The 26,058-nt window shown below is 46.2% G+C and overlaps 1 protein-coding gene across 1 annotated transcript in view; it reads left to right on the top strand.

The window, feature by feature from the left end:
- Positions 1-26,058, top strand: part of PRKCG (protein kinase C gamma) — a 1,201,807-nt gene that overhangs the window by 1,035,312 nt on the left and 140,437 nt on the right. The window contains exons 6-9 of the mRNA XM_078650936.1: positions 10,053-10,209; positions 20,286-20,420; positions 21,683-21,773; positions 23,684-23,713. Coding sequence (XP_078507062.1) covers positions 10,053-10,209; positions 20,286-20,420; positions 21,683-21,773; positions 23,684-23,713 — 413 coding nt within the window. The remainder of the gene's footprint in view (positions 1-10,052; positions 10,210-20,285; positions 20,421-21,682; positions 21,774-23,683; positions 23,714-26,058) is intronic.

Genomic DNA, 26,058 nt, shown 5'->3' with positions numbered 1-26,058 from the left:
ATCATTTATAGAAACCATTTCTCTAACGCCTGGACAAAAAACAATGTATTTATAAAGAGACTGAAACATGACTCAGGATAGTTTCTACTGTTTTTGTTTATCAGAATTGATTCATTCATTGATATTCACAAATGTGGTAGTTAGAGGCTGTCAATATATATATGAATATTTATATATAAATCTGATCATGTGACATAAGTGTTCAGTGCACAAGTGGTGTACAATATATACAAAGTGATAGAGGGTTTATATCCATGCGAGGGATAGGCCAGACAATTCTGTAACACCTATGACTCATAATACTGGTAATATTCTCTTGCTATGTGTGTAGCCTTGGCCAGTCTGGGCCTTGCTTGAGCGTCAACATTTCAACCACTGATGTACCCCATGTGGAAGTTACGTAGGGTCTTCATCAGGACAGAGTGGGGGGTGGCGGGGTGTTATGACAGCCTAAAAAACTTATTGTAACACCATCTATTTGTGAATGCAGCAAGGTCTTCTAAAAATGCTCAAGCGGCTGTAGTTTGCAGCAGTCTGTCTTTTGAAAAATATTGGGAAGATGTATCTTCCACCAAATGGGTTAAGGAACCTTATTGGATGCCTGCTAAGAGCAGAGTTGCATTCAAAGCACTCTGTATGGCACATAAAGCCCTGCATGGAACAGGCCCAGTCTATCAGAAGGAAAACATGTAACAATACACTCCCAGAAGATGTTTGCCCTTATCTTTTGCTAAGACCATTCATGTCCCCAAGATCCTGAAATCCTCCTGGGTTGTCAGATGTTTTCTGCATTCCACAGCTTTGCTGTGAAATCAAATTAAGCTGTACCTAAGGTCCCCATTGAACTTGATGAGTTTTAGAAGACATTTAAAAACTTGGCTTTTCTCCCCCCCCCCTGCTTAAGTCATGATCTGATCATGCTTTTAGTGATCACCAGTAGTACAGACACAGCGCCAAGATGCCTTCGGGCATTTGTTGCACTTTACAAATATCCATCAAATCAAATCACATTGTATTCTTGTATAAATTGGGTAACTGTGTGTCACATCACAAATCTCTTTATTTATTTTGTATTTGGCATTTTTCATTATATCCTTGTACTTTTGTGCAATATTGCTTGTGTGAGTATTTAATTCTATATACATTTCTCCAAGGATGGATAGATCTATTCTGTCTCATATTCTTTCAGTCATAATCAAGATGCCCCTACCCCTGAAAAAGAAAATGTCTGGCCATTTGTCTTTTCTACAACTGCCCTATTGCAATATCTTGGCATGTGCATCACCAAACATTTGCGGTAAACCTCACTGAAATATTTTTGTAAATCGGTCAGACATATATCTGGCCACACCTGTTATGATATACTGAACAGGGGATGAGTAAATTGACATGAAAGGTGGCCATTTTATAGCAGCTCATTCTGTGCTACGCTTCACTTACCTTCACTTGCCTTCTCCATCCTTTGTGTAATATGTTTGCACTGGCATTTGTATTCTACTAACTGAATAATGGATCAAATTGCAGTTCTTCTTTAATAAGACTACATAACTGATTTGCATCCATTCTGCCACCCATCTAATGCCCTGGTCATCTCTCACATAGTTAAAAAGAAAATCCTACAGCATTCATTTGTTTGCAGATATCAACATTTATTGGAATGTGTTACTAACTATTGAAAACACAGATAGATCCCCAGGAAATAGAAGAGGTTAGAATTATAGAACTAAAATTATATTTTTAGATGTCCTTAAAAAATCGTGTGATAACTTTCATTACCCCCATTGCAGAGAGACTTAAGCAGATGTAGTTCATTGTTTGCCTTCTGTCAGGCATGGCAGTCATGCTGAGGCTGAAATCTCAGTGATGTCACTGACCATGTCATGAGTGATGTAATATGTGAGGTCATGAGCAATGCATTGCGTGGGGTGTGAGTTATAGTTAACTCAGGTAACTATAATGGCTGAATTTCTCTAGTTTTGTATGGGTAAAATCTGGCCCTAACTATAACGTCACTGTAACCTTTGTTTTTGTTAGTGAATTTCAAAATGTTTTGTAATACTATTTGCTAACTATAACGTCCTTGTAACCTTTGGTTTTTTCAGTGAATATATATCTCTCTCTCTATATATATATAAAAATATATTACGCTCCATGGGGTTGTCCAAGTAGCGGGTAGCACCCGAGCCTGCGTGCGCCTTCCCCAAAGCGTTAGGTGGTATGGGCAGTTGCGTATTTGAAATAGGCCCGACGCGTTTCGGAAATTTATTTTCCTCATCAGGGGCCAGCAGTAAAGTGCACGTCGTCTACCATCTCCCTGTATGAAAACACATATTGTGCTTGTGGGAGATGTAGTCCATATATCCTGGATGGATGCACTTTCAAATTACTGCTCGTTCCAAAGGCTCTACCATGAGCCCCAAACATCACTCCTGTCCTCATCCATCGCGCAGCTCCACATACGAGACTCCTTGGATAGCGAGTCTCGTGGCCCCCGTTTCTTCGGGGTGGTGCAACCCAGCGGCAGGACTGCCGCTAATGTATTACGCTCCATGGGGTTGTCCAAGTAGCGGGTAGCACCCGAGCCTGAGTGCGCCTTCCCCAAAGCGTTAGTTGGTATGGGCAGTTGCGTGTTTGAAATAGGCCCGACGCGTTTCGGAAATTTATTTTCCTCATCAGGGGCCAGCAGTAAAGTGCACGTCGTCTACCATCTCCCTGTGTGAAAACACATATTGTGCTTGTGGGAGATGTAGTCCATATATCCTGGATGGATGCACTTTCAAATTACTGCTCGTTCCAAAGGCTCTACCATGAGCCCCAAACATCACTCCTGTCCTCATCCATCGCGCAGCTCCACATACGAGACTCCTTGGATAGCGAGTCTCGTGGCCCCCGTTTCTTCGGGGTGGTGCAACCCAGCGGCAGGACCGCCGCTAATGTATTACGGTCCATGGGGTTGTCCAAGTAGCGGGTAGCACCCGAGCCTGCGTGCGCCTTCCCCAAAGCGTTAGTTGGTATGGGCAGTTGCGTGTTTGAAATAGGCCCGACGCGTTTCGGAAATGTATTTTCCTCATCAGGGGCCAGCAGTAAAGTGCACGTCGTCTACCATCTCCCTGTATGAAAACACATATTGTGCTTGTGGGAGATGTAGTCCATATATCCTGGATGGATGCACTTTCAAATTACTGCTCGTTCCAAAGGCTCTACCATGAGCCCCAAACATCACTCCTGTCCTCATCCATCGCGCAGCTCCACATACGAGACTCCTTGGATAGCGAGTCTCGTGGCCCCCGTTTCTTCGGGGTGGTGCAACCCACCGGCAGGACCGCCGCTAATGTATTACGCTCCATGGGGTTGTCAAAGTAGCGGGTAGCACCCGAGCCTGCGTGCCCCTTCCCCAAAGCGTTAGTTGGTATGGGCAGTTGCGTGTTTGAAATAGGCCCGACGCGTTTCGGAAATTTATTTTCCTCATCAGGGGCCAGCAGTAAAGTGCACGTCGTCTACCATCTCCCTGTATGAAAACACATATTGTGCTTGTGGGAGATGTAGTCCATATATCCTGGATGGATGCACTTTCAAATTACTGCTCGTTCCAAAGGCTCTACCATGAGCCCCAAACATCACTCCTGTCCTCATCCATCAAGTTTTGGGGTGATCTATGAAGCAGGGGAGGAGAAAAAGGGGGGGGGGGTTCGAAAACGTATTTTCCCTATGCTATTTTCCATATGAAAATTGAACAGGGATACAGAAGAAAAGGCTGAACAGAATTAGACCAAATTTGGCAGAAAGCTTTTGTGATAGCCCATTTCAAAAAATGTCAAATGAGGAAAACATCATTGAGGATACAATGAACAATTCCAAAAAGAATATTTACAAATGAAAATGGGTAGGTAGGATTGTCAAAGTTTCGGTCTTGGCTCATGCTAACGTCTATAGGACCATCTTCAGGACATATGTTCTTATGTGGACTGAAGACCCCTATGTTTTCATTTGTAAATGTTTTTTTTTTAATTGTTCATTGTTTCCTTAATGATGTTTTCCTCATTTCAAAATGTCTATGAGAAAACAGTTGCTGTGAAGTAATTCTATGAAGTAAATCTATCTCAGTCACTTTTGTATTTATAAGTATTATATTCTGTACCCTTTTTTGTAAACGAATTTTCAACATCAACTTGTATTCCAAAAGTATACACCCGTTTTGCATTGTTTGCATTTTTCTGTTTCCCTTTACCTGCTGTTAATAAACTCGCCATGAATGAATACAATGAACTTGGTCAATTTACTTGCTATAAGCCACTAATTAGGGCTTCAAAATTTAATTTCTTTGATTCTAGATGATTTAGTTTTAAAAAATCACTTGCAAGCACTTTTACCAAGTATTAACTTTCTAAAAATGACACTTTCAGATTAACTACTTAAAATCCTCCACTACCAGTGAAAAGGATGTTAAATTAAAATGTAATTCAGTGGAAGCAAGATTTCTCTATCTGGTCCCAAACTGTACTTCTCGCGTACTAAATGAGAGACGTGCACTTCACACTGACTGTGACCTGTTGAGATGACCACCAATGCAAATCTCCAGCGATGGCTGGCACTTTGCGTTCGCCTGGCTTGCACCTTGCTCCAACAACAACCTCCTCGCAGCCCCCACCAATACGAATAGCAGCTCCTCACTCTGACTAGAGAAGGTAACTCTTCAGCAGGATGAACCGGGTCACTCTATCAGATCCCAGTACATTGTTTTGTTTGGTGCAACAGTGCAACTTTTTTGCACCTCTTGTGCAATTGCTAAGTACAGTGGCGTCACTAAGAGGGTGCGGGGGTGCGCACCGGGTGTCACCCCATCTGGGATGACACCAATCTAGTTAGTTAGCTGCCTGGCCACAGTAGTGCTCAGACACTGTCTTTAGTGTGCAAGCGCACGCCAGGCCACCACGGTGTGCTGTGCGCAGTTGCGCACCTTCTTACAAAAAATTTAAATAATACTGTACTGCAATCAGTCAGTGCAGTGAGTGAGTGTGTATGCACTCACTCACTGCAGCCAGCAGCACGTCGCCACGGTCGCCACGCACGGACGCACCTGTCTGGTGCGATGCGGATGCGCGTGACGTACGCCGCGTACCCAGCAGTTTGTGGGTCCCAGGGCCGTCAATCTTAGCGCTAGTACCAATGATGGCCCTGGGACAGCCCCCGCGCGCTGTGCGCACCTTACGCGTCACGGCGGTCACGCGCCCACCAGTGAGGAGACGACGAGAGTGCTTGCATCGTGAGAATGAAAAGAATTTATACCGACACCACCATCTTCTGTTTATCGCGATTCGCGAGCGTCATCGTGGTCTGGTGACTGGTCTTCCCTTCAAATTTGGAACGTGACATGAGAGAGAGAGATGAGAGAAATAATATATCATTTATTTATATATATGAATCATGAACTAAGTATAAAAATGTGGCAGTGCAGTGGCACACAAATGAATCAGAGATTCAGTACATGCTTTTTTTTTCTTGGGCCGGGCGCACTGCCACTGACATTCGCTCAAACGAAAACACGGCCCTCTTCAGGCGGGGTGCACCAAAGCTTTCTTCCTTCCCCTTGGGCAGTCACGATAGGCCTGGGGACTGCGCGGTAATGGCAATGCATTTTGTTTGCTTTGATATACTTGCACAAGTGCCACCATTGCCTACGTAGCGTTTGTTCTTGTGCTTGAGTGTCTACCATATATTGCAGTATTATACCTCTTCTAATTTTACTTTGTTTTCTCTCGAGCAGACTTCACTTGTCTTTAAAATAGTTGATTGGGATTGAACTTCTACACGATAACGTCTCTCTTTTGCTTCTGGATCGTGATGTCGATGATAAAAATATTTGCGGGCTTTCTGAGTTGCGCAGTCCTTGGCAGAACCCGGTATTTCCCGAGGATATCCTTGTTTGATATAGCTCTTTGCATTTTGGTCACTGAAAAATACGCAACTGAAAACATTGATTGATATGTTATATCATGTCTTGATAATATTGTACAATCTCATTTGATTCGTCAATCATGCACTGTTTTGTTGTCGCAAAGATTTAATTGTGAATATATTCAAAAAATTTAATTACTAATCTGATTCACAGAGTCCTTGTTGAATTTATGTTTAAGTGATTAATTATTGTATTGAAACCTTAGGGGATATTTGCTGTGTGCTTCGATAGAGCATGGAGTTTTCTTCGTACCCATTTGAGTGACAATCTTTAGGAATCTGCCTGCACCATCTCACGCCCTGCCTGCACGGTGCAGGCAGAGGGTAAGATGGTGCAGGCAGGGGGTGAGATGGTGCAGGCAGGGGTGGGATGGTGCAGGCAGGGGTGAGATGGTGCAGGCAGAGGGGAGATGGTGCGGCCAGAGGGAGAGATGGTGCAGGCGGAGGGTACACGGTGCAGGCAGAGGGGGAGATGGTGCAGGCAGAAGGATAGATGGTGCAGGCGGAGGGAGAGATGGTGCAGGTGGAGAGGGAGATGATGCAGGCAGAGGAAGAGATGGTGCAGGCGGAGGAGAGATGGTGCAGGCGGAGAGGAGATGGTGCAGGCGGAGGGGTGATGGTGCGGGCAGAGGGGAGATGGTGCAGGCAGGGGGTGAGATGGTGCAGGCAGGGGAGGAGATGGTGCAGGCGGAGGGGAGATGGTGCAGGCGGAGGGGAAATGGTGCAGGCAGAGGGAGAGATGGTGCAGGCAGAGGGTGCGATGGTGCAGGCAGAGGGTGAGAAGGTGCAGGCAGGGGGTGAGATGGTGCAGGCGGAGGGGAGATGGTACAGGCGGAGGGGAGATGGTGCAGACAGAGGGAGAGATGGTGCAGGCGGAGGGAAAGATGGTGCAGGCAGAGGGAGAGATGGTGCAGGCAGAGGGAGAGATGGTGCAGGCGGAGAGAGAGATGGTGCAGGCGGAGGGGGAGATGGCAGAGGGGAGATGGTGCAGGCAGAAGGGAGATGGTGCAGGCAGAGGGAGAGATGGTGCAGGCAGAGGGAGAGATGGTGCAGGTGGAGGGGGAGATGGCGGAAGGGAGATGGTGCAGGCAGAGGGGAGATGGTGCAGGCAGAGGGAGAGATGGTGCGGACAGAGGGAGAGATGGTGCAGGCAGAGGGGAGATGGTGCAGGGAGAGGGAAGATGGTGCAGGGAGAGGGAAGATGGTGCAGGCAGAGGGTGAGATGGTCCATGCGGTAAGTCGTGAGGGGGTGACACCATGAGTTACCCGCACCGGGTGACACCAACCCTAGTGACGCCACTGGCTAAGTAGAGCTACTTTGTATATAGCTGGTAAAATCTAGTATGCAGTGGTGAGTATGGTACTTTGCGTTGTTCAAGACAAGTTAAACCCATTTGCATGCATTATCTTCATCTTAGTGTAGCGCAGTGTTTTGTGCAATATTAACTTAATATTTTATGCTTGTGTGCTGTTGCATCTGTTACTTGAATCAGTCTAACATCTGCCTTTTCTACACTTGCCTTGTGCCAGTAGTCTCTGTTGCTAGGTTTAGTGCTGTAATTGATAAAGCAATACATGCCATTGCTTACATCCTGTTTCTAAGTCACTGCTGAGTTGTTTGGAGAGCCAGAATGCTATCCTTTACTCAGGTATGAGTATTGTTTTTGGTCATCTCTGTTACACCTAATCAGCAGAAGCCTTCAGGTGTTTGAAAGTGACTCTGTTTATAATTAGTGGCCACTATAGGCCTGAAATACACTAGTTTTTTTAAAGTCTACATTTGTTCAATTTAATTGCATGGTAACCAAATGGACTGCATGTCTGCTAAATTAATTTGTGCAGGCGGTGTGTAAAGTGCTGAGCCAGGTGCATCCCTTGTACATAAAGTGATGTGCTAAGCTATTGCTCACACCTGGACTCCGTTTTCTTTGCACAGCAGACAGCCTACTTCATAATGCAGACAGCTATCAGCAATTTAACAATCCAGTTCAAAGAAGGGTGAGCAAAGTTTTTCCTAATGATCTTCGTGTATTTCTCTCAATGATGAGAAAAAAATGCACGAAACTCAGAAATGTTACGAGTTGTGCTTTTATGTGAAAATCTATAACCCTTTTTTATGTGAGTTTCATTTAACTTATTTTTCCCTCACAAATGTTCAGTTGCTAATGAGGAAAAGTTGAGCAACTTTTGCTTTTATAATTAAAAAAATCTTAAACTTACTGCTGCAACACAGAGTATTCGCGAGAGACGCACAAATCCATGTTGAGTGCTGTGAGATTCTGGTTTATGAACAGAGTCCTCGGTCCACAACACTAGCGGTACAGTAGATAGTCGATCTTCTGTAAGTAGAAACGTACGCCTCTGTTATGTTTACACGACGCAGGCGTGAAAGGGGATCCTGGGAGTAAGGATTCACATATGCACAGTTAGTTACTCCCAGTGCTCCTAATTTTTTTATAATTAATTCATAACCTTGGCAAACCCAACAGGTATGGTTTGCCTGCAATACAGACTCTACAGCTCTACATTTCAACATCCCAACCTATCTTGCCAGCAAGCGTGAGCTAACAGAAGGCGCTAGAGCCACCAAAAGTGCTTCCACCCTCTTGCTAAAGCCATAACGTTTCAACAAGAAAGAACACTATAACAGATCATTCTCTGGCCTTGCTCGCAGAATTTGGAACGCTCTCCCCCTGATATAAGTCTGACTCCCTCCAGTATCTCCTTCAAGAAAAAAAGTCAAACTCTTACTAAGGAACCGATTCCTGGTTTAGTTCCTCAACTCTCTCCTCCGCTTTGCTGTTTGTTTCTGTTAACCTGTATGTACCTTTACCAAACTTAATGTTGTGTATGTCATTGTCTCTTCATCTTGTAAAGCGCTCTGATACCCGCATGGGTCTACATTGCGCTAAATAAAACTTTTCAAATAAATGAATACAGACAATAGGTTCAAAGTAGTGCAGATGTTCCACGCATGCAAAAATGTGATGCTGAAAGGTTCTGTAGCTTTTTCACTCATGACCACTGTTTTCAATAGCTCAGTGTTATCATCAGCAATATGCTGAAGGCCTGTCTATATTATGCAACTCATTAGCAATGGACACAGACCGCTAAATCTGAATGTACTAAGGCACTAGAAATGAATTGTTGGCGTTCAAAAAATGCTGTGCAATCTTGGCGCACCTGTATTTGTGAAAGTTTCATTAGTCTCCGAATCTGCCTGAAAATTCATGTGAATTTGAGGTTTGGCATAGTAGTTGGCCTTTTCCTCAATTCATGACTTTCATGTCTTTGCTTGAAGGAGGATGGGACCAGGGGCAGTTTTTCTCTGAAACACAACAAACTTGGTTATTAGTAGCACAGAATAAGTATGCAGCCAGGGCCAGACTGGCGTATCGGGCATCGGGCGTTTCACCAGGAGGCTGAAAGGGTGGGGGCCGGTTTTGTTACTGGGGGCCGGTTTTGCAGCGGTGCAGCAATCAGCCCCCAATAACAAAAGCAGCAAGCAACCGTTTCCAGCCTCCTGGGGCCAGTAAGTCCCAGAAAATTTCCAGGGCTGCTTTGGGCTCCCAGTCCGGCCCTGCTGCACGGTATGAACATATTCGCTTCCAGCAGTGGTAGTCAGCCACGGCCCATGGAGGGAGTTGCGGTGGGTCAGAGAGGCGGGGCGGGGGAGGGGCAGGGTGGGGGGTGCTAAAAACCAGAATATGGATAATTGGAGGTAAATAAACAATTTCATTAATAAAACGAATTTCGTAGCGCGCCCTGCATCGCAAAATGGAGGTAAATAAACTATTTAATTAATAAAACGAATTTCGTAGCGTGCCCTGCATCGCTGGGAAATTTGTTTTATTAATTAAATTGTTACTTACCTCCAATTATTCATATGCCGGTTTTTAGCACCCCCCCACTCCGCCCCTCCTCCGCCCCTCCTCCGCCCTGCCTCTCTGCCCCACCACAACTCCCTCCACGGCTGCGGCTGGTGATAGTCTCAGGCCAGCACAGGCACAATGCCGGACTGTAAAACATGTCTATTCACAGGCTGTGTAAAGTCAGGCCGGGGCTCATTCTGCTTCTCTTACAATTCCATCTCGCAGTGGGAGAAGCTCGCAACCTCATCCCCATGGACCCGAATGGGCTGTCGGACCCCTACGTGAAGCTGAAGCTCATCCCGGACCCAAAGAACCTGACCAAGCAGAAAACCAGGACGGTCAAGTCCACCCTCAACCCGATCTGGAACGAGGACTTCATCTTGTGAGTAGAGTGCAGACCACCTCTGGCAGGCCAGGCCTGGACAGAGCAGTGCTATCAGGGGCTTTTAATACCACGATATGCAGATTCTCCGAAGTGTACTTACCTGGTGATCTCTGGAATGTATATTCATGTGTGTCTAAGAGGTCTAAAGTTTTTGGTAACTCTTGTACATGCACATTCACTGACGTCATGACATCTTGTGAGTAGAGTGCAGACCACCTCTGGCAGGCCAGGCCTGGACAGAGCAGTGCTATCAGGGGCTTTTAATACCACGATATGCAGATTCTCCGAAGTGTACTTACCTGGTGATCTCTGGAATGTATATTCATGTGTGTCTAAGAGGTCTAACGTTTTTGGTAACTCTTGTACATGCACATTCACTGACGTCATGACACCGATCATATAAAGCAGGCCTCCACACTATTTTAACCATCAGTGAAATTATTTGGTTTCAATGTGCTGCATGCATGCACCGATGGAAGAATACGATTCTCCCCTTCTTTAGGAGTAGAAATGCATTTCATAGACGGTGGAGCACAGGGTCTGCAGTGCCTCTGGGAAATAGTAATTACTTTAATCAGCAGCAGCTCTGTGCCTGTCAGGGCTCTCACAGGAAAGAGGTGTGCCAGGAGCTGATGAGAACCCGTCCCTAACAAGAATGACAGATGCCCTGTTATCCGAGCCTGCCGTGCTCCCTGACACACCCTCCAAGTCAGATTTCGCCTTATCAGATTAGATAAAGCATGCATTGATTCAGTATAAATAAAACCCTGGTAGCTTCCACTCAAAGAGGAGATCTCTCCCTGTCTGATGTTTACTTAGCGGAGGAAAGTGATCGTAAATTGGGCCTCATGTAACCAACCATCTTTTTACATGCATGTCAACTTCCTTTGACCTTCCTGTTCAGGTGAAGCTTGATGAGCATTCTAAGATGCTTTGGGGAGATCTAGAATTTACATTATGTGGTGGTTTGTTGAATAAGTGATTGTAAGAAACTACAAATTCCCATTAATCGCCATCTAGCTAATTGCTGACCTAGTTGGACATGGAGTGGTATTATGGACTCCGTGTGCCACGTAGAAATCTGATAAGCCCTGTGGCTATCTTTTATGAATTTCATTTTGACTTCCACTATTTAGACTCAGAGTGCCCATGTACTCCCCAAAACATACTTTTTATTATTTTGTCAGGAACTGAGTAATGTGCTCTGAGTGCAAAGAGGATGGATTAGTAATCAGGTCCTGATTACTAATCCATCCTCGTTGCATCCTCCTGATTATCAGGAGGATGATCCAGCAGAGATCGGACATTTTACAAGCCACCTTTTCCTTGCCTTTTGAAAGATGTGTTCTGTGATACTTCTATACCTGTAAGGCAGATGTTTCAGATCTCAGGTGATGTGATATATTTCAAGAAAACGGGACCGAAATATGATCAATCCCTCAGGGCTTGTTGAATGGAACAAAGACATGATAGCCTTTCTACTTTAAGAAGGCATATTGAACCTGTAGAGCAAAGAAGATCGAAAAGTATTTTGCATACAGTCTGCATGCTTGCAGACTGGTTGTATGATGAAACCCCACATGCATTTACCCGGCATGCCTTTACAACGCAGCCACTACCCACAATGACTTTCTTTAGGGCGTGCTGGACTTTGGAATAGAACAAATTACTATTCCAACTCCCTTCTATGCAACAGTAGGGAAGGTGTTGGACTTAAAAAAACAATAAATACTGGTGCACCCTAAAGCAAGTCGTTGTAACAACTTGCGTAGTAAAGTAATGCGTGGTAATTTTGCTGATGGGGTAGTGACTATGTTGGAAAGGCAGGACATTGTTGTGACTGCGGGGTAAAGGATGTTTCCCGTGCCGACCAAATCAGTCACCCTGAAACCCATGGACCACCTGGGGCCAAAATATACATGTGGTGCACTTTTCTTCATTGTGCTGGGCGCATCTTTAAAAAGTTGCACACAGCGCAATGAAGGAAAATACGCCGTGTGAGGATGAATGCGATGCCCTCAGGGCAGCCGCACACTCACGATGCCCTGTGGGAAGTGCATTCATGTGAAAAACACAGCATTGCCTTAAAGCCGCTCCATGTTTTCACAGTGCAGGCAGCAACCTGCCAGCAATTTGAAGGGGGATTAGATATTCCCTTTCAGGCGGGTGCAGTCACTGACTGCACCCGCCTGAAAGGAGATGTCTGGGGGACCATGGGACCTCCTTTACCAACTCCAGAGGAATGCTCTCAAGGGTCGCCCTGGCAGTGTGCATCGTGAGAGATTCTTTGCCTCTTTGCTGCGTCTGTAATACGGCGCTGGTGCTGAGACAAAGGAATTCCCTCATTTGCACAGAGCACCCCGCCATGCAAATGAGGCAAAGGAATTCCCTCATTTGCACGGAGCACCCCACCATGCAAATGAGGGACTGCCCCCTAAAGATAGTGCTGGCGCTTTATGTGCGCCAGCCCTATCAGTATTACAGAAGGGGTTGCACAAGCCCCTGCTGCCCCTTCTATAATTCCAAAATGCCCCTGGGGTGCGCAAAGTGGGTGCAAACACCTGTTGCGCTGCCTGGGCACTTTGTGCAATAAGGCCCCAGGTTTTAACTGGAGAGCAGCACATGGAGTTACTCTCCTGCTCTCTTGTGCCAGTTACAATTTCTTTGGATGGGTGCTGCTGCATGACAGGCCAAAATGCCGAAGCACCTTAGTGATAAAGTGATGACCTAGAACTGGGCTGAGGGCGCAGGCCATAATTTACTGCAGCACTGGGATACCCCGGCCAGGTTAATAGTGATACCTCCCCATCGAACCGGAATCACATTGTTCAGCATGATTACTTCACCTGCTGGATCACTGGATTAAACCCCCTAGCCAAAAAGTACTACCTGGTTCCCAGAAGGCCAAGGAGGGGTCAGACAGGATGCAGATGGTTGAAAAGCAGATGGATGCAGAGGAGGCGGTAGAATTGCTTGCATAAGGGTGCATTTGCTTCTCCATCGAATAAAAAAAACTTCCATGGAAAAATATATCAAATATTTAAAAACTTTAAATGAGTACAGCTCTTAAAGCCTTAGCTTGAGTGTAATTAGAAACTCAGCCCTTTACTGAGATAGGCCAACTTCTCAAGCAAAAAATAGTTGACCTTTGCGCTTCTAGCTAACGTCTACAGGGGCAATCTTTCAGCATTCTCTGGATATGGAATTTCCCTCCAGATATATTATTGGTCTGAAATACAGTGTCAGAGAAACAAATACGGTATTTGGTAGTAAAATTGGGCCACTGTATAACCCCTCTAGACCCTTGCATGGATACTGTAATAAAACTGTTTACTGATGCGCTGACCTTTTTCTTGACTTACATTGTCAATTGGATTCTGGACCTTGGGGAGTATCTCTTAATTTTGAAGTTAGCTGCAATGACTCCTTTCTCGAAAACAGAGAAGTAGATGATCCCGCCAGCAACTGGCCCTATCGCAAACCCTGCTGTGGATTTCACTGCTTTTAAATCCTGATTCATTGCCTGTTTTGGCAACACTGGATTAACACATCCATCACCAAATTAACGGCACTTTATCGCAGCCAAAGTCCTAATAAATTTAGCCCACCATTCAAAAGCAGGTGCTAACAGCCCACAGCACCACTTTTCCCGCGATAGCAGCCGCAAACAACTTCGCCACAGAGGACCCCCGCAACTATCCCTAATGAGATGCAGAGTAGGCGTTCCTGTGACAAACCCCGCGACAACACCACACCTCAACATTCACAATGACCAGGCAGATCGGCAATAGGAACACAAAACACGAGATAAGGAACGTTAGCAGCAGGAATTTTACACCTGGTCTGACCTGGTGTAAAGTCGGACGGCAGCCTGCACCACTATAGGGAGCCCTGCCCAGGGCATCATCGGAAGGGCAACAGATGCCATGAAGCAACTAAACATGCAGCATGGACACCCAAGATTGCCACAACACCCACCCAGCACACACCCCACCCCCGGATCACAACAGTGGCTGCGCAGACAAGGACAGCCGCCCCCCAGGAAAGGCACCAGCTTCACAGGCCCAACATCTGACCATGTCACTGTCCACTACAGGCTGAAAGGAACAACCATTCTACACATCCTTGCCGTCATCGCCCAACAGGCCAACTGTACCAACACAGCGGACAACCAACATCCCACCCCACACTAAGCTGCTGACTGTGCACCACTTGTTGGCCCCTGGCACAGCCTAACCAACACCCGCCAGAGTCGGCGGAGTTTCACAGCCAGACACATCCAAGACCCCCACACCTGTCCTGGACATCACCATCATCCTGGCACCCCAATCCCCGTATGGCCAACACAATGTGCAGGAACCACTGGAGACCAAGCAAGGACCATACACCCTATCCGGATGCACGCACGTGAGGGGGCAATCCACAAGCACACGTCACACATCAATGTGCAGGTAACATCATAACACCACACCAATCTCGCCTCCAAATACACAGCTAGTGTGCATGATCCCTTCACCCTCCGACAGTCCAACAGCAACTAGCTGGCCGAGGATGGCACCAAGGAAAATGCACGGCCCCTTGGCAACTTCCCAATTAACACCCCACTCACTTCAACACCACAACCCTGCAATCCACAACTCTGGCAATGCTCATGTCACAAGTCCCCAACCAAGATGCACAACAACATGCCCCCCCACCAGACACGATAGAACAACTCACAATGGTAACCTGGGCAAGCCAGGAACATTATCAATCAACGGCATGGCATCTCAGCCATACCATAGATGAATGTGGGGCAAGGAGGCAACCAGGCATTTGTGAAGGATACAGTAGACTCATGATTGGGAAAGTACACAATGCCAAGAGAGGCGGCGAAGTGCTGAACAAACCGCAGTATGCAGAACACACCGATATCCAGGGCGACATACACCTTTGGTGAATGGCGTGTAGTGGACAGTGGACGCAACCATGTCACCCCAGCCAGTGGGGGTCCTTGCAGAAATGTTGCCTGTTACAACCCACCCTTAAGCGTGAGCAGAGTGGGATGGGCCGGCGTACACCAGGCCAGCGTAGGGGTGTGAATAAAAAGCACGCAGCCATGGGCATTGTCCTCTTCTGAAAAGCCCAACGTCTTTGCCAGGGCGGCGCCTCCCACCCCGCCACGAGGCCGACGCCGTCCTCGTTAGCGGAATTGCCTGACATCCTGTGGGTCTGCCATACCCCGGCCCGCTGGACCACAAACCTGTCAGGCCTGACCCTACGCAGCCAGGCCACACTAATCAGCATCCAACACCGGCGTGTGTCATGGAGGGCTCACCACGTGCCAGTGTAAGCTCCAAGCCCGAGGCCCACGACCCTGCCAGCCTTTCAGACCACCACTGTCCCCCCAACGCTGGCCCACATTACTCCTTTCTTGTTTACATATTCTACCGGCGACCTCTGTGGCTCAGTAGGTCCCATATGTGAGACTTTGTCCTGGCTCCTGAATGGCAGTGACCCCAAATCCGGGACAGCGTCCACAGCACCAGACCCCCTTTGATCAGCATAGTGCCATATGCATATCTTGCGACACATGAACCGTGCTACCACAAACTCTGTCCAATGCCATCCGGTGAGCTGTGCTGCCACAAACCCTGCCCAATGGCATCCGGCGACTCGTAGATGAGGGACCAGGACTACCCTGTAGACCAGTAGGTCTCACATCCACCACCTAGCCGCGAATCACAAATGGCTGAGTCCACACCAGTGGTTGCACGGAGAGGAGTAAGAGGAAGATGCGGCTCAGTCCTGACGAAAGCCGGGTCACAGTCACAGAGGTGACTGAACACGTGGTGCCACTGAACCTGAACTACGCAGGCCAGTGGGACCACCAACCTATGCCGGCGATACTCGATGAATGGCCCGTGCTGACCGCTGCCTCTGGCCTACACTGCTCTCAGCCTAGGCTGTGCTCGAGTAGGTCACAGATTTGGAACTGAACATCGAGTATGCAAAGGCAGATTACACATCATTGCACGCAATGAGAGGCCTAAGAGGATGTCAACTTGCATCTTGGCAGAGAGAAAAGGATCATTGTTACGGAGGTGTTCATACACTACCGACAAATGCCCTGTGCAGCGCGAGCCAAAGACACGTGGCTGTGGGCCACTGCTCAATGCTGCTTACGGCCTACACTGTGGTCCAGTAGGTCACAGTGTCATGATTCAGCAGTGGCGGAGTCAATATCAGTGTACCGGCATCATCGTAGTCTGCATCCCCACTAAGTCTGTTCCTGGACATTCATGGACACTCTCTGGTCGAACAGTGCTGGTGTCTGAGCCCATGGACTAGGGCGCAGTTTACACCCCCATGTAGCTGATACGGAATTGGTGGTGGCAACGGGCTGGCGCATTCCACACCTACATTTGCTGCTTATGGATAAAATCAGACCTTTCAGCGTCTTGCCCTGGAAGACACCTTCCACAGTCCCCCGAAACACTCCGAAACATACACCCCTGACAATGATGGTTACCCGCTCAGGTCGCATGGCCCATCTGACTGTACCACAAGTCACAGCCCCGTGGCTGGGTGCCTGTGCCAGCCGCAGTGCATCCGGGGCCACTAACTCTGTGCTGGTCAAGTCCGGGAGCCCTTCTCCGGAGACATAGGCTGGCCCTGAGGCGTAGGCCTTAGGGTCATCAACACCATGACTCAGGTGTCTTGTCCTGTACGCAGCCTCCGGGCCCAAATGCATCCCACCAGGGTTCCCACACCAAAGCGAGTCAAGACCGGCCCGGACGACGCATCACCACAGTAGGCACACGCCCCCACCGCAAGGACCACCTCCAAACGCCATATGCCAGAGTTGAAGTGGTGGTCCTGACAGACTTCGTGGTTGCTTAGGCCTATCGTGGATGCCATCATTGGCCTAGTTCCCTGCTCAGCACTCCAGGTGCCAGTGACTCAGCGCACCACAGGACATTGTCCGCAGCTGATTGTGTATTGTGCTGCGGAGCCGTTGCGCAGGTATGTGACCTCAAACAGTTTGGAGGCCCTGAGACGTTGATGGTGAAGATAATGCAGGTCTGACACACACCACTGCATCTGCATCAGGAATGTATCGAAGGGACACAATCCGAGACTTTTTCTGCACATGAGCACGCTCATCTCTAGTGTCCACAGCCCAGTGCAGTGCGACTCACGGAGGCTTCTGTTTGCATGTTGGCTGCCCGCTGGACTTTATCCGGCTCCCCCATGTTGCTCAGCAGTTGACTCTGTATTACATGTGTTTTCTTTTTGCGTTGCACTAGTGTTCAATGTCCAAGTGGTTGCCAACACCAGACACTCCGTGCAGGTTGGCTTACACTCACTCCACACATATCCGGCACAAGCATCACTGTACATGTGGCCCTGCCAATAAAGGGACCAGGCGTATGTGCCCGTAGCCAGTTCAACATGATCTCTGCGTGTGTCCCAGTGGTCTTGTAGTGTGCATGTAGGCCTTGGGCCCTACAACTTTACATTTTACGGTGTACATCGGATGCAGACATTTCACCGGAGGCAGCAGGTTAGGGTTTGGACAAGCTTTGTCGTCACCCACTCAATTCATGAGGGGAGTGGCCAGGGCCGTCGTACACACAGGTAACATGGGTATGTGACTGCTAATTGCGTGCGGGTGTTTCTGTGCTGTGAATGTGCATCTGCATGTGTCTCTATGGCAGCGTGGGTCTCCTTAGTGGGGTGTGGGTGGGCCCTGAAGGGTGATAGACCCCTACGTATGTGTCCTGGTCCACATTCCATGGGTTCGCCCCCCACCCACACCTGTGCCGTGCTGACACATGGCATTGGGGTGCCATGTGTGCGTGGGTGAAGTGTTGTGAGCCAGCTGTGCTTGCAGGTGCTTCCTGCTGTGTGGTCTGTTGCAGGCTCGGTGTTCCTCCCTGAGTAGCTTGGCTGGCTGGGTCGTGGTGGAGGTTGCGTGAAATATATCCATGGGCTGTTGTAGGGCGTCGGTGTCGACAGTGTGGTGGTCCTTTCCGGCTTCACTGATGTGTTGTGTTCTATGCTGTACTGCAGGTGTTGTATGCCCCTCTGCGATGTGAAGGGGAGGTGCGTGTTGCCTCTGTGTTGAAATATATGTTGGCGCATTTTGCTAGTTTGCATGCAGACTGTATGGCAGTGTACATTGTGACCGTTTTGGGGGTGCTGAATTTTTCTGCGGGTAAGTGTAGATTTGGACTACATGACGGATGCGAGGTCGTACGCGTACATTTCCATTTTACTGTTCCCGGCACTGTCCGCTGTAGTGGGCATGTTTCTGTGCATGTGCGAAGCCAGTTGTGTCCTCTGTTCTGCAATGTTGGCCATGCACGTAGTTCCACGATGTCGTCAATGTGTGTGTGCTGTTCGTGCAATGTGTGTGTGCTGCAGTGTGCCAAGGGGATCGGGGACATGATCCTGGGTGTTTGTGGGTGTGCAGTGTGCTACGCCACGTTGTGCATGTATGCCATTTTGCCCATCTCCCCCGTCCCACCAGGCCCTGTTCGTTGCACTCCGTGTTGGTGTTGTGTCAGGTCCTCTCGAGCTGTGTCAGTACTCACCACTCCTTGCACCGTCTCCACACTGATGACTGTGGCCTGGATTTCCTCCAGCTCCTCCTTTTGCGCTGCACTGCCACCTCCTGTTGCCATTGCTGCCTTCCTGTTGGCAGCATGTTGGGGCCTGCTTTAGGTTGTCACGTCATGCCGTCGCCTATTGGCATCCTGAATTGGCCTCCTCTGCACTCCGACTGCATTCCAGGTGGTCTGCTTGTCGGTCAGTTACTGGTAGTGGTCTGTCACCTCCGTGAAGCTGGTCTTGTTTTCCTGCGGTCTGCACCCCGTCTTCCTCTCCCTTTTCCCCTGTGGCCTTCCCCGACCCCGTTGTTCCTTGCTGGTGGTCTGTGGGGGTTGTGGGGTTCGAGTTGGCCTCTGCACTGGGTCAGGGTGCATCCATGTTGCTACGTGCTTTGTCTTGTTTCTGGTGTATTTCTTCCAGGCTTTTTATGGTGCATTGTCCCACCAGACGCGTGGGATTTGCAGGCATGTGGCTGGTTTTTGCTACTTTTTGTCCCGTCGTTGGCCTTATCGCATGTTTTTTTGCATTCACGTATCGCATTTTAGCAGCGTGGCATTGATTTTCACACTGACATTTGCCGCGTTATCTGGTGTCTATCGCATGCTACCGCCTTGTTGTGAATTCCACGTTGACGGGGGTTTATTTTCCCGCGATAGGCTGCGTTGTTGAAAGTTGCGTTTCGCTACTCTTGTGGTAGTTATCACACGTTCTTGTGAATATACCCCCCTGTGTTTAGTTGCTTGAACAGTCATGCTTCTCTTAGCATATTTCCCGAAATGTTGAAGCAAACCACTTATTTAATATCCAGCATTGCACTGAAGATGACAATGCCCTTTGATAATTTCTGATAAGCCTTGTAGAACTCTTGTCATTTTGTAGATCCTACAAAGGCTGGATGAGTGCTTATGTGTGTGGTGGGGTGGGTCAGCGTGGTCTGTTCCTTAACCTTCTTTCAGACTGTGTGTGAGGTCTTGCCCTTAAAACTAGGACTGTTCTAATACTTTTCTGTATTTATGATATTTGAATTTTTTTACACCTTTCCATTATAGTCAATATAAACTATACTATTACAAGATGTCCACATTAGGAGCAGGGTTGGTTTGCAAAAAGTGTAAGTTATTATGTGATTAGCCTCAACTAAATGCATTGTCGGCCTCCCCAACAAACATCCCCAGCATGCGCATGGTACGCATGCATGGACTATATTCGAAATCTAACCGGTCCTCTAAGGAATTTTAAAAGTATATCCTTCTGAATTGTTTGTTTCTTTGTTGTTAGGTGTTAGTATTCTGAAGTGTTCAATGCTGATAACTGTATTTCTTGTCTGAACTTCAATTTTATTAATGCCTTCTAATATTTTATGAAGCCTCTTGTGATGTCACACTCAGAACTGTTTGTCTCTCTTGCAACTTTCTAGTCCGGGTTCCATGAAGACTAAAATTTTGTTTCTTCTTGTTGTGGTTGAAATTTTTTTCCAGCGCCTTGAGACCAGGAGACATCGATCGACGGCTGTCAATCGAGGTCTGGGACTGGGATCGCACCACCCGCAATGACTTCATGGGATCGATCTCTTTTGGGATCTCAGAGCTTCTGAAGAACAATGTCAATGGCTGGTGAGAGTTTGGGTCCCATTTGATTTGTGTTGGCTTGAGGAGGTGACCATTCATGGAATGGGTCCTGAGTAATCAGAGTGAACTTTCAATGGAAATGACCACCAAACCATGTAAAAAAAAATGAAGTTGGGAATTATTGTTGGAGTGTGAGTAGAGAAAGCTACACATTGTCCATATGTTTATAAGGGGTAATCTGTGTCAAAGGCTCAGTCGTCCAGTGAAGGATATAACTTGTTTTGTGCAAATATTTGGGGTCATGTGAGGTAACTATATTCATCAATACAGAAAATGTATTAAACTGTATGTAAACATTACAGTTCTTCCAAAGACCCACGTGTTAATTTCTCATTGACTCGGACACTTTAAAGTGCAATGTATTATACTAGTAGTTATAGCTGAATATTTCTAAAGTGACATTTACGTTTGCCACGCATGGGTGTGCGTAACAGCAATGCAACTCATTGTAAAATACCAGCTGCAGGTGCACACACTCACACGAGTGCAAATGTGTAACTTTCTGCAGTTCACAATACTTTTCCAAGCTTCACCTTGAAACCGAGAGGCAAAATACTTTTTTTTCACAAATGTCCTGAAGTTGCATCGGAATTCTTTCTTTAGAAAGTAACCCTATCGCGATCACTTAACTGTGTCGAGTTTTACTTTTTGTTGTCGTGCTGGTGCTTTCTGGTGTGTCATCTATTAGGAAAACTAACACAATTGGGGATCACCTGGCAGCAGAAAGTAGCCAACCCTCTGGTGTCCTTTCCGGCATGTAGGCAGGGAGTTTGCTGTGCAGGAATCTTTCCCAAATGGCCCAGTGTTCAACACAAACTTGTCAGCAACTTCTATGATGGAAGATTCCTGATTTTCACTCTTTCTTTTCCTGCTTTCCTACCCGTTTGGGGTTTTTCTGTGTTTGCCCATTTTCCCCATTTGTCTATGGTATTTTGTCCCCCTCTGTCTCGACATATTTGTTTTTGTCACTCGTGCTTCGATTTTGCTTTGCACAATGTCTGTCCCTCCCATTGGCCTGTATGTTCTCTTGGCTGACGTCTCATATTCTCATCTCTCCATCTTGGCTTTTTTTCGCTTCTTTCGCTCACAATATTTTTTGGTTTTCTGCTCACCCACCACCGCTTTTCTCTCTGCTTATTCCGTCATGCACTCCTGTTGTCTGGCTCTGCCTTCTCGTCTTTCTGTTTCTCTCTCACACTCAAACTCCCCCTGCACCGTCTCGTCTGTCGCCCCTCTGTTCCTCTCAGGTACAAGTTACTGAACCAAGAAGAAGGCGAGTATTACAATGTTCCAGTAGCTGATGATGCTGATGACCTTGGACTGCGGCAAAAGTTTGAGGTATACGTCCTTGCTCTGCCATGCAATTATATCCAGCATAATCCTGGTCCTCTCTTTGTGCCCTGACATAGGTGCAGGATGCAGGCTTCTCTGGGTTGCAAAAACTCTGTCGGTGTTGCTTTCTTGTGTATTCTCCTTGTGTGGGAGGATGTGGGTGCTGCTGGGGCATGGTGGGTTGGTCTATTTACCTTCTTCTTCAGCCAGGAGGGGCTGGTGTATGCCTGCCCAATGCTTAGAGGTTGAACTGGTGGGAAGATGAAGGACTGTTGCAGTTGTATTGCTAGTAGTACAATTCAGATAATTCACGTTGGCTTGGTTGGAAACATTTTATTTTCTGTTTCTCGAATTATTTCTGAAGAATTTTTGGCAGGCATTCAAAAACGTGGTAATAGGACTTTTTAAACCTGACCCTATACATAAATGGGATTTTGAAGTGCAAAAACTGTTATGGCAGTAATGAGATTTTACAGGAAGAAATTGCTTTAATTAGATCCCATGGAAAACATTTATTGCTCTCTAGAGTTCATGGCAGACTATCTTTTCAAAGGATTCCAACGTTCCTGGAAAAGCAAAGCTCTTTCTGTTTTGAATTTAGATGGAATTGTGAGTCACAATCTGCTGAACTCAGGTGAGGCTTTTGCATTGCATTACAACAGAAGGGAACACATCCTTTACTCTTTGAGTCTATGACACATTTCATCTATGGAGTATATCCCTTCGCAATTTGCCCAGAGCTGTTTTCTGTCCGTGTCATGTAGGCTTGACATGGCTCGACATGGCCCTGCCCATGCTCTGCAGTTCTTCCAGAATATACACTGCAAAACAGGCTAGTTACGCAGAGAAGATTCTGCGAAAGAGGTAACTTGGCTTACATTAATGCTTTACGTTTTCTCTTCCTCTTTTCTTTTCCATCGTCTGCTTCTGCGACCCCACCCACCAGCACACCTTTCTTCTTTGTTTCTTTACTTTACGACCTCCATTTTAACTCCCCGTTATATTCATTACCACTCTGGGCTGACTACTGCTTCATTGTGCTCTTTTAATCACTCTTCCTTTCATCCTTCCTCTTAGACTTTCTCAGATTTTTCTTTCCTTACATTGTTCCTTACATTGTTCCCCACTTTCTTGATCACTATTTTTCTTTATAGGGTTCACAGCTCTTGTTTACATTTTGCTTTGCACATCCCCTTATTTTTGGTCTTTTTTCTTATTTTTCTCTGGCATTCTTGATTTACCTTTTTTTCTTATTAGTACTGTATTCATTTCTATCGTCTGTTTTCTTTCTTATTTCTATCTCCCTGTTTATGTGTATATTAATGCTCTCCGTTCTTTTCAACCTTTCTCTATGCCAGCTGATGCAATATCTCAATCACTATCTCCCTCACGTTCTCTGTCTACTGATTTTTCATTGTCTCCCAGTCTTCCTCACTCTCTCTGTCTTACTTGCTCACAAAATCTTTCAGCTACCTCTCTCTCACTCTTTGTCTCTGCCTAGTACTTTTTTTTATTTTGCACTGTTTCACCCTGTCCCTAACTAATTCTTTCTGTTTGATCTATCTGTATTGTCTCCCTCTCCGTCTCCAGTCTCAATGGCGCTTCCCTCCTCATGTCTGTTTTTTGTGTCTGTCTCACTCTCGCCTCTTTTATTTCCCATTATCCTCTTTTCTCTGCTCACTCCTTCTACCCCAATAGCCATCCTCATTTTTGCCAGGTCTCTTCTCCCGTCTGTTTTCTTACGACACTCTTCTTCCTCAGCTACCCTTCTCAGCTAAACACCTTTTCTCTGCCATGTACCTCTTCGCACCTTATTCTCTGTCGCCTACCTGTTTAAGGCTTCTGACAGTCAATGTTGATGTGATTTTTCCAGTTTTCCTAATTTTCACCTAATCGTTCTTTCTCATTTCTTTCAGGCATGCAACTTCCCCCTGGAACTCTATGAGGTAAGTTGTCCTTATTCTACCGGTATGTACAGTTGAATGGATGGATGTATGGATGGGTGGGTGTATTAGTGGATGGGTGGATGGATGACACTAGTAGCGCAATTAGAAGTGCTACATCTTCATGTTCTAAATGTCATCAACAACCGGCTTTAAGTAAACAAAAGAGTTTCGATCTAGCCAATGAGGGTTCATATCATGAGACTATTGGCAGCAAATTCCACTTATTAACATCTTTGGTGAAGAAATCTCTTCCTCCCATGCACGTAAGGTAGCCTAGGAGGGGAAGTAGTAGCTATGCATTGGATGTTGTCATTATCCTCTCTTCCCACGGCTGGATGGGGTTGTCCTTCACATAATTAGGCGCACAAAGAAAAAGATATATTTTCGTAATATACACAGACCCTTGAAGTCGAGCCTGTGTTCCTCACTAAGCGTGTGGAGAGCCCCCTGACCGAGCTAACACAGTGATGTTGTGTAATCCAAGTTACAGAAACGCCGGCATTTTGGGTACTTTGGAATGTATCCAATAGTTGTTTTGCTATTACCTAAAACAATGATTTTGGAGTGTACCTTTATTTCATTCCTTTGTTTTTATAATGCACACTTTGCAAATGTATATCGTTTTAGGTGCAAAAGGAAGAAATTTGTAGGTGCATTTGACCCAATTTTACTGACCTCTATGGGATGTATCTCACTCACTTCTTCCACGAAGACCTTTGCACACCGGACAGGCCAGTTTAAAAATGTGTCTCCTCTGGCAGCCTGCTGAGAAATATCAGGCCATCATAACACTGTTGGTTCTCCCGACCCCAAGGTCTAAGCCTGCATCCATGTTTTGGACAGATTAGAGTTGCTTTCTCAGTCTGTTTGCTAAACCTGCAGTTATGGCATTTGCAAAATCAAGGTTGGCACTGATGAATGGGGGTGTTTAGACACTAACATTCACCTAAATCAGAATGCCCACTTTACTGAATGGGGGCGGTGTTAACCCTCAATTTCATGAGGCAATGTGCCCTTGCATAAGGCAGCTCCCAAGGCATCAAAAATCAGAATTACAGTTATTAAGTAAATGGTAGGCCCACTCAATAACTGACCTCTAGAACAATAGAAACGTTAAAGTGTTTTATTGCAAAATTCCAAAGTAAAGCGGTACAGGGTCAATGCCATCAAGGCACTCAATGAAAAGAGTATTACAGAGGCATGCAAAATGATAAATTATTCTAAGTCCCAAATGGGCAGAAAAATCGGCAAATAAACATAGTAACCCTAGAACAGGAAAGCCTTCTGGCTCACCCCCAAAATCCAGAGTTTTTATAAATTATTCTCACATATGAAATTAACAGAACTGCAGAATCACTGTAATGTGAGCAAATGTATCATTTTGTCAGCAAATCAGAGCACAGTAAATTTAAACGTCATATTGTAGTAACATCTAAACACTATCCCACTACATGAATATCTATGTCGTCTGGAGATGCAAGAGCAGACTAGATATATGAACAACAGAGCTTAATGTGAATGAATTGGACACAGTGATGTAGCGGAAAGACTTTGAAGAAATAGTTGCAGATTCATTACTTCACAAAGTTAATCGAAGTCAGCACAAACAACAGCAATTGAAATAAACAAATAATAATAATCTACTTGACTATATGCTGCAGAAACAACGGCCGTGAGATGTGCAGGTGGAAAGACAAAGGTGGCAAGGGTGACTTCCATTTTGAACAAGATGGTGTTTATACCTAAATTGAGGCCTAGTTAAAAAGGATCAGAAAAACACACTTTTACACAAATAGAGAATTTGGTCCAAAAGCAAGAATACTATATCAATGTGTATATGTGTAAGCAAATGTAAGAATATGTTCTGCACATTTCTATTGATGCACAAAAATACAGACACATACAAATCTCTAACATCAGCCATCCTACCATTATTTTATGTGTGTTTGTTCAAGGTAGGACAACACCTGGCTAAGCTGTCAGAGGCATAAGAAAGCTGAGTCAACCACCAACTCTATACGCTGCTCAAAACAGAGGCCAGAACCCCACAGTAACCAAAGATTTTTTGTAACTGGTAGACTGAACAGTTCTGGAGGGTGGCCTAAGGTGCAAAGTTTGAGAGCAGATCCCAAAACAAGAAGATCCATTTATATTTTGGAAAAATCATCATCAGGGCCTATTACTCAAAAGCAGATCATCACCTGGTGTGTTTTGCAACTGTATTTTCAATTTTCAAAAGTTCTTGTTCTTCTTCCTTTCAGTTTCTCCTTTTTCTTATAGAACGAGAGCAATATTCTTCACTACTTTCACATATCATAATTTTAAGTGACTCAGACACCTTCGTC

The sequence above is a fragment of the Lissotriton helveticus genome, chromosome 7 (assembly GCF_964261635.1).
Source record: "Lissotriton helveticus chromosome 7, aLisHel1.1, whole genome shotgun sequence".
NCBI lineage: Eukaryota > Metazoa > Chordata > Amphibia > Caudata > Salamandridae > Lissotriton > Lissotriton helveticus.
This window is presented reverse-complemented; position numbering and strand designations above follow the sequence as displayed.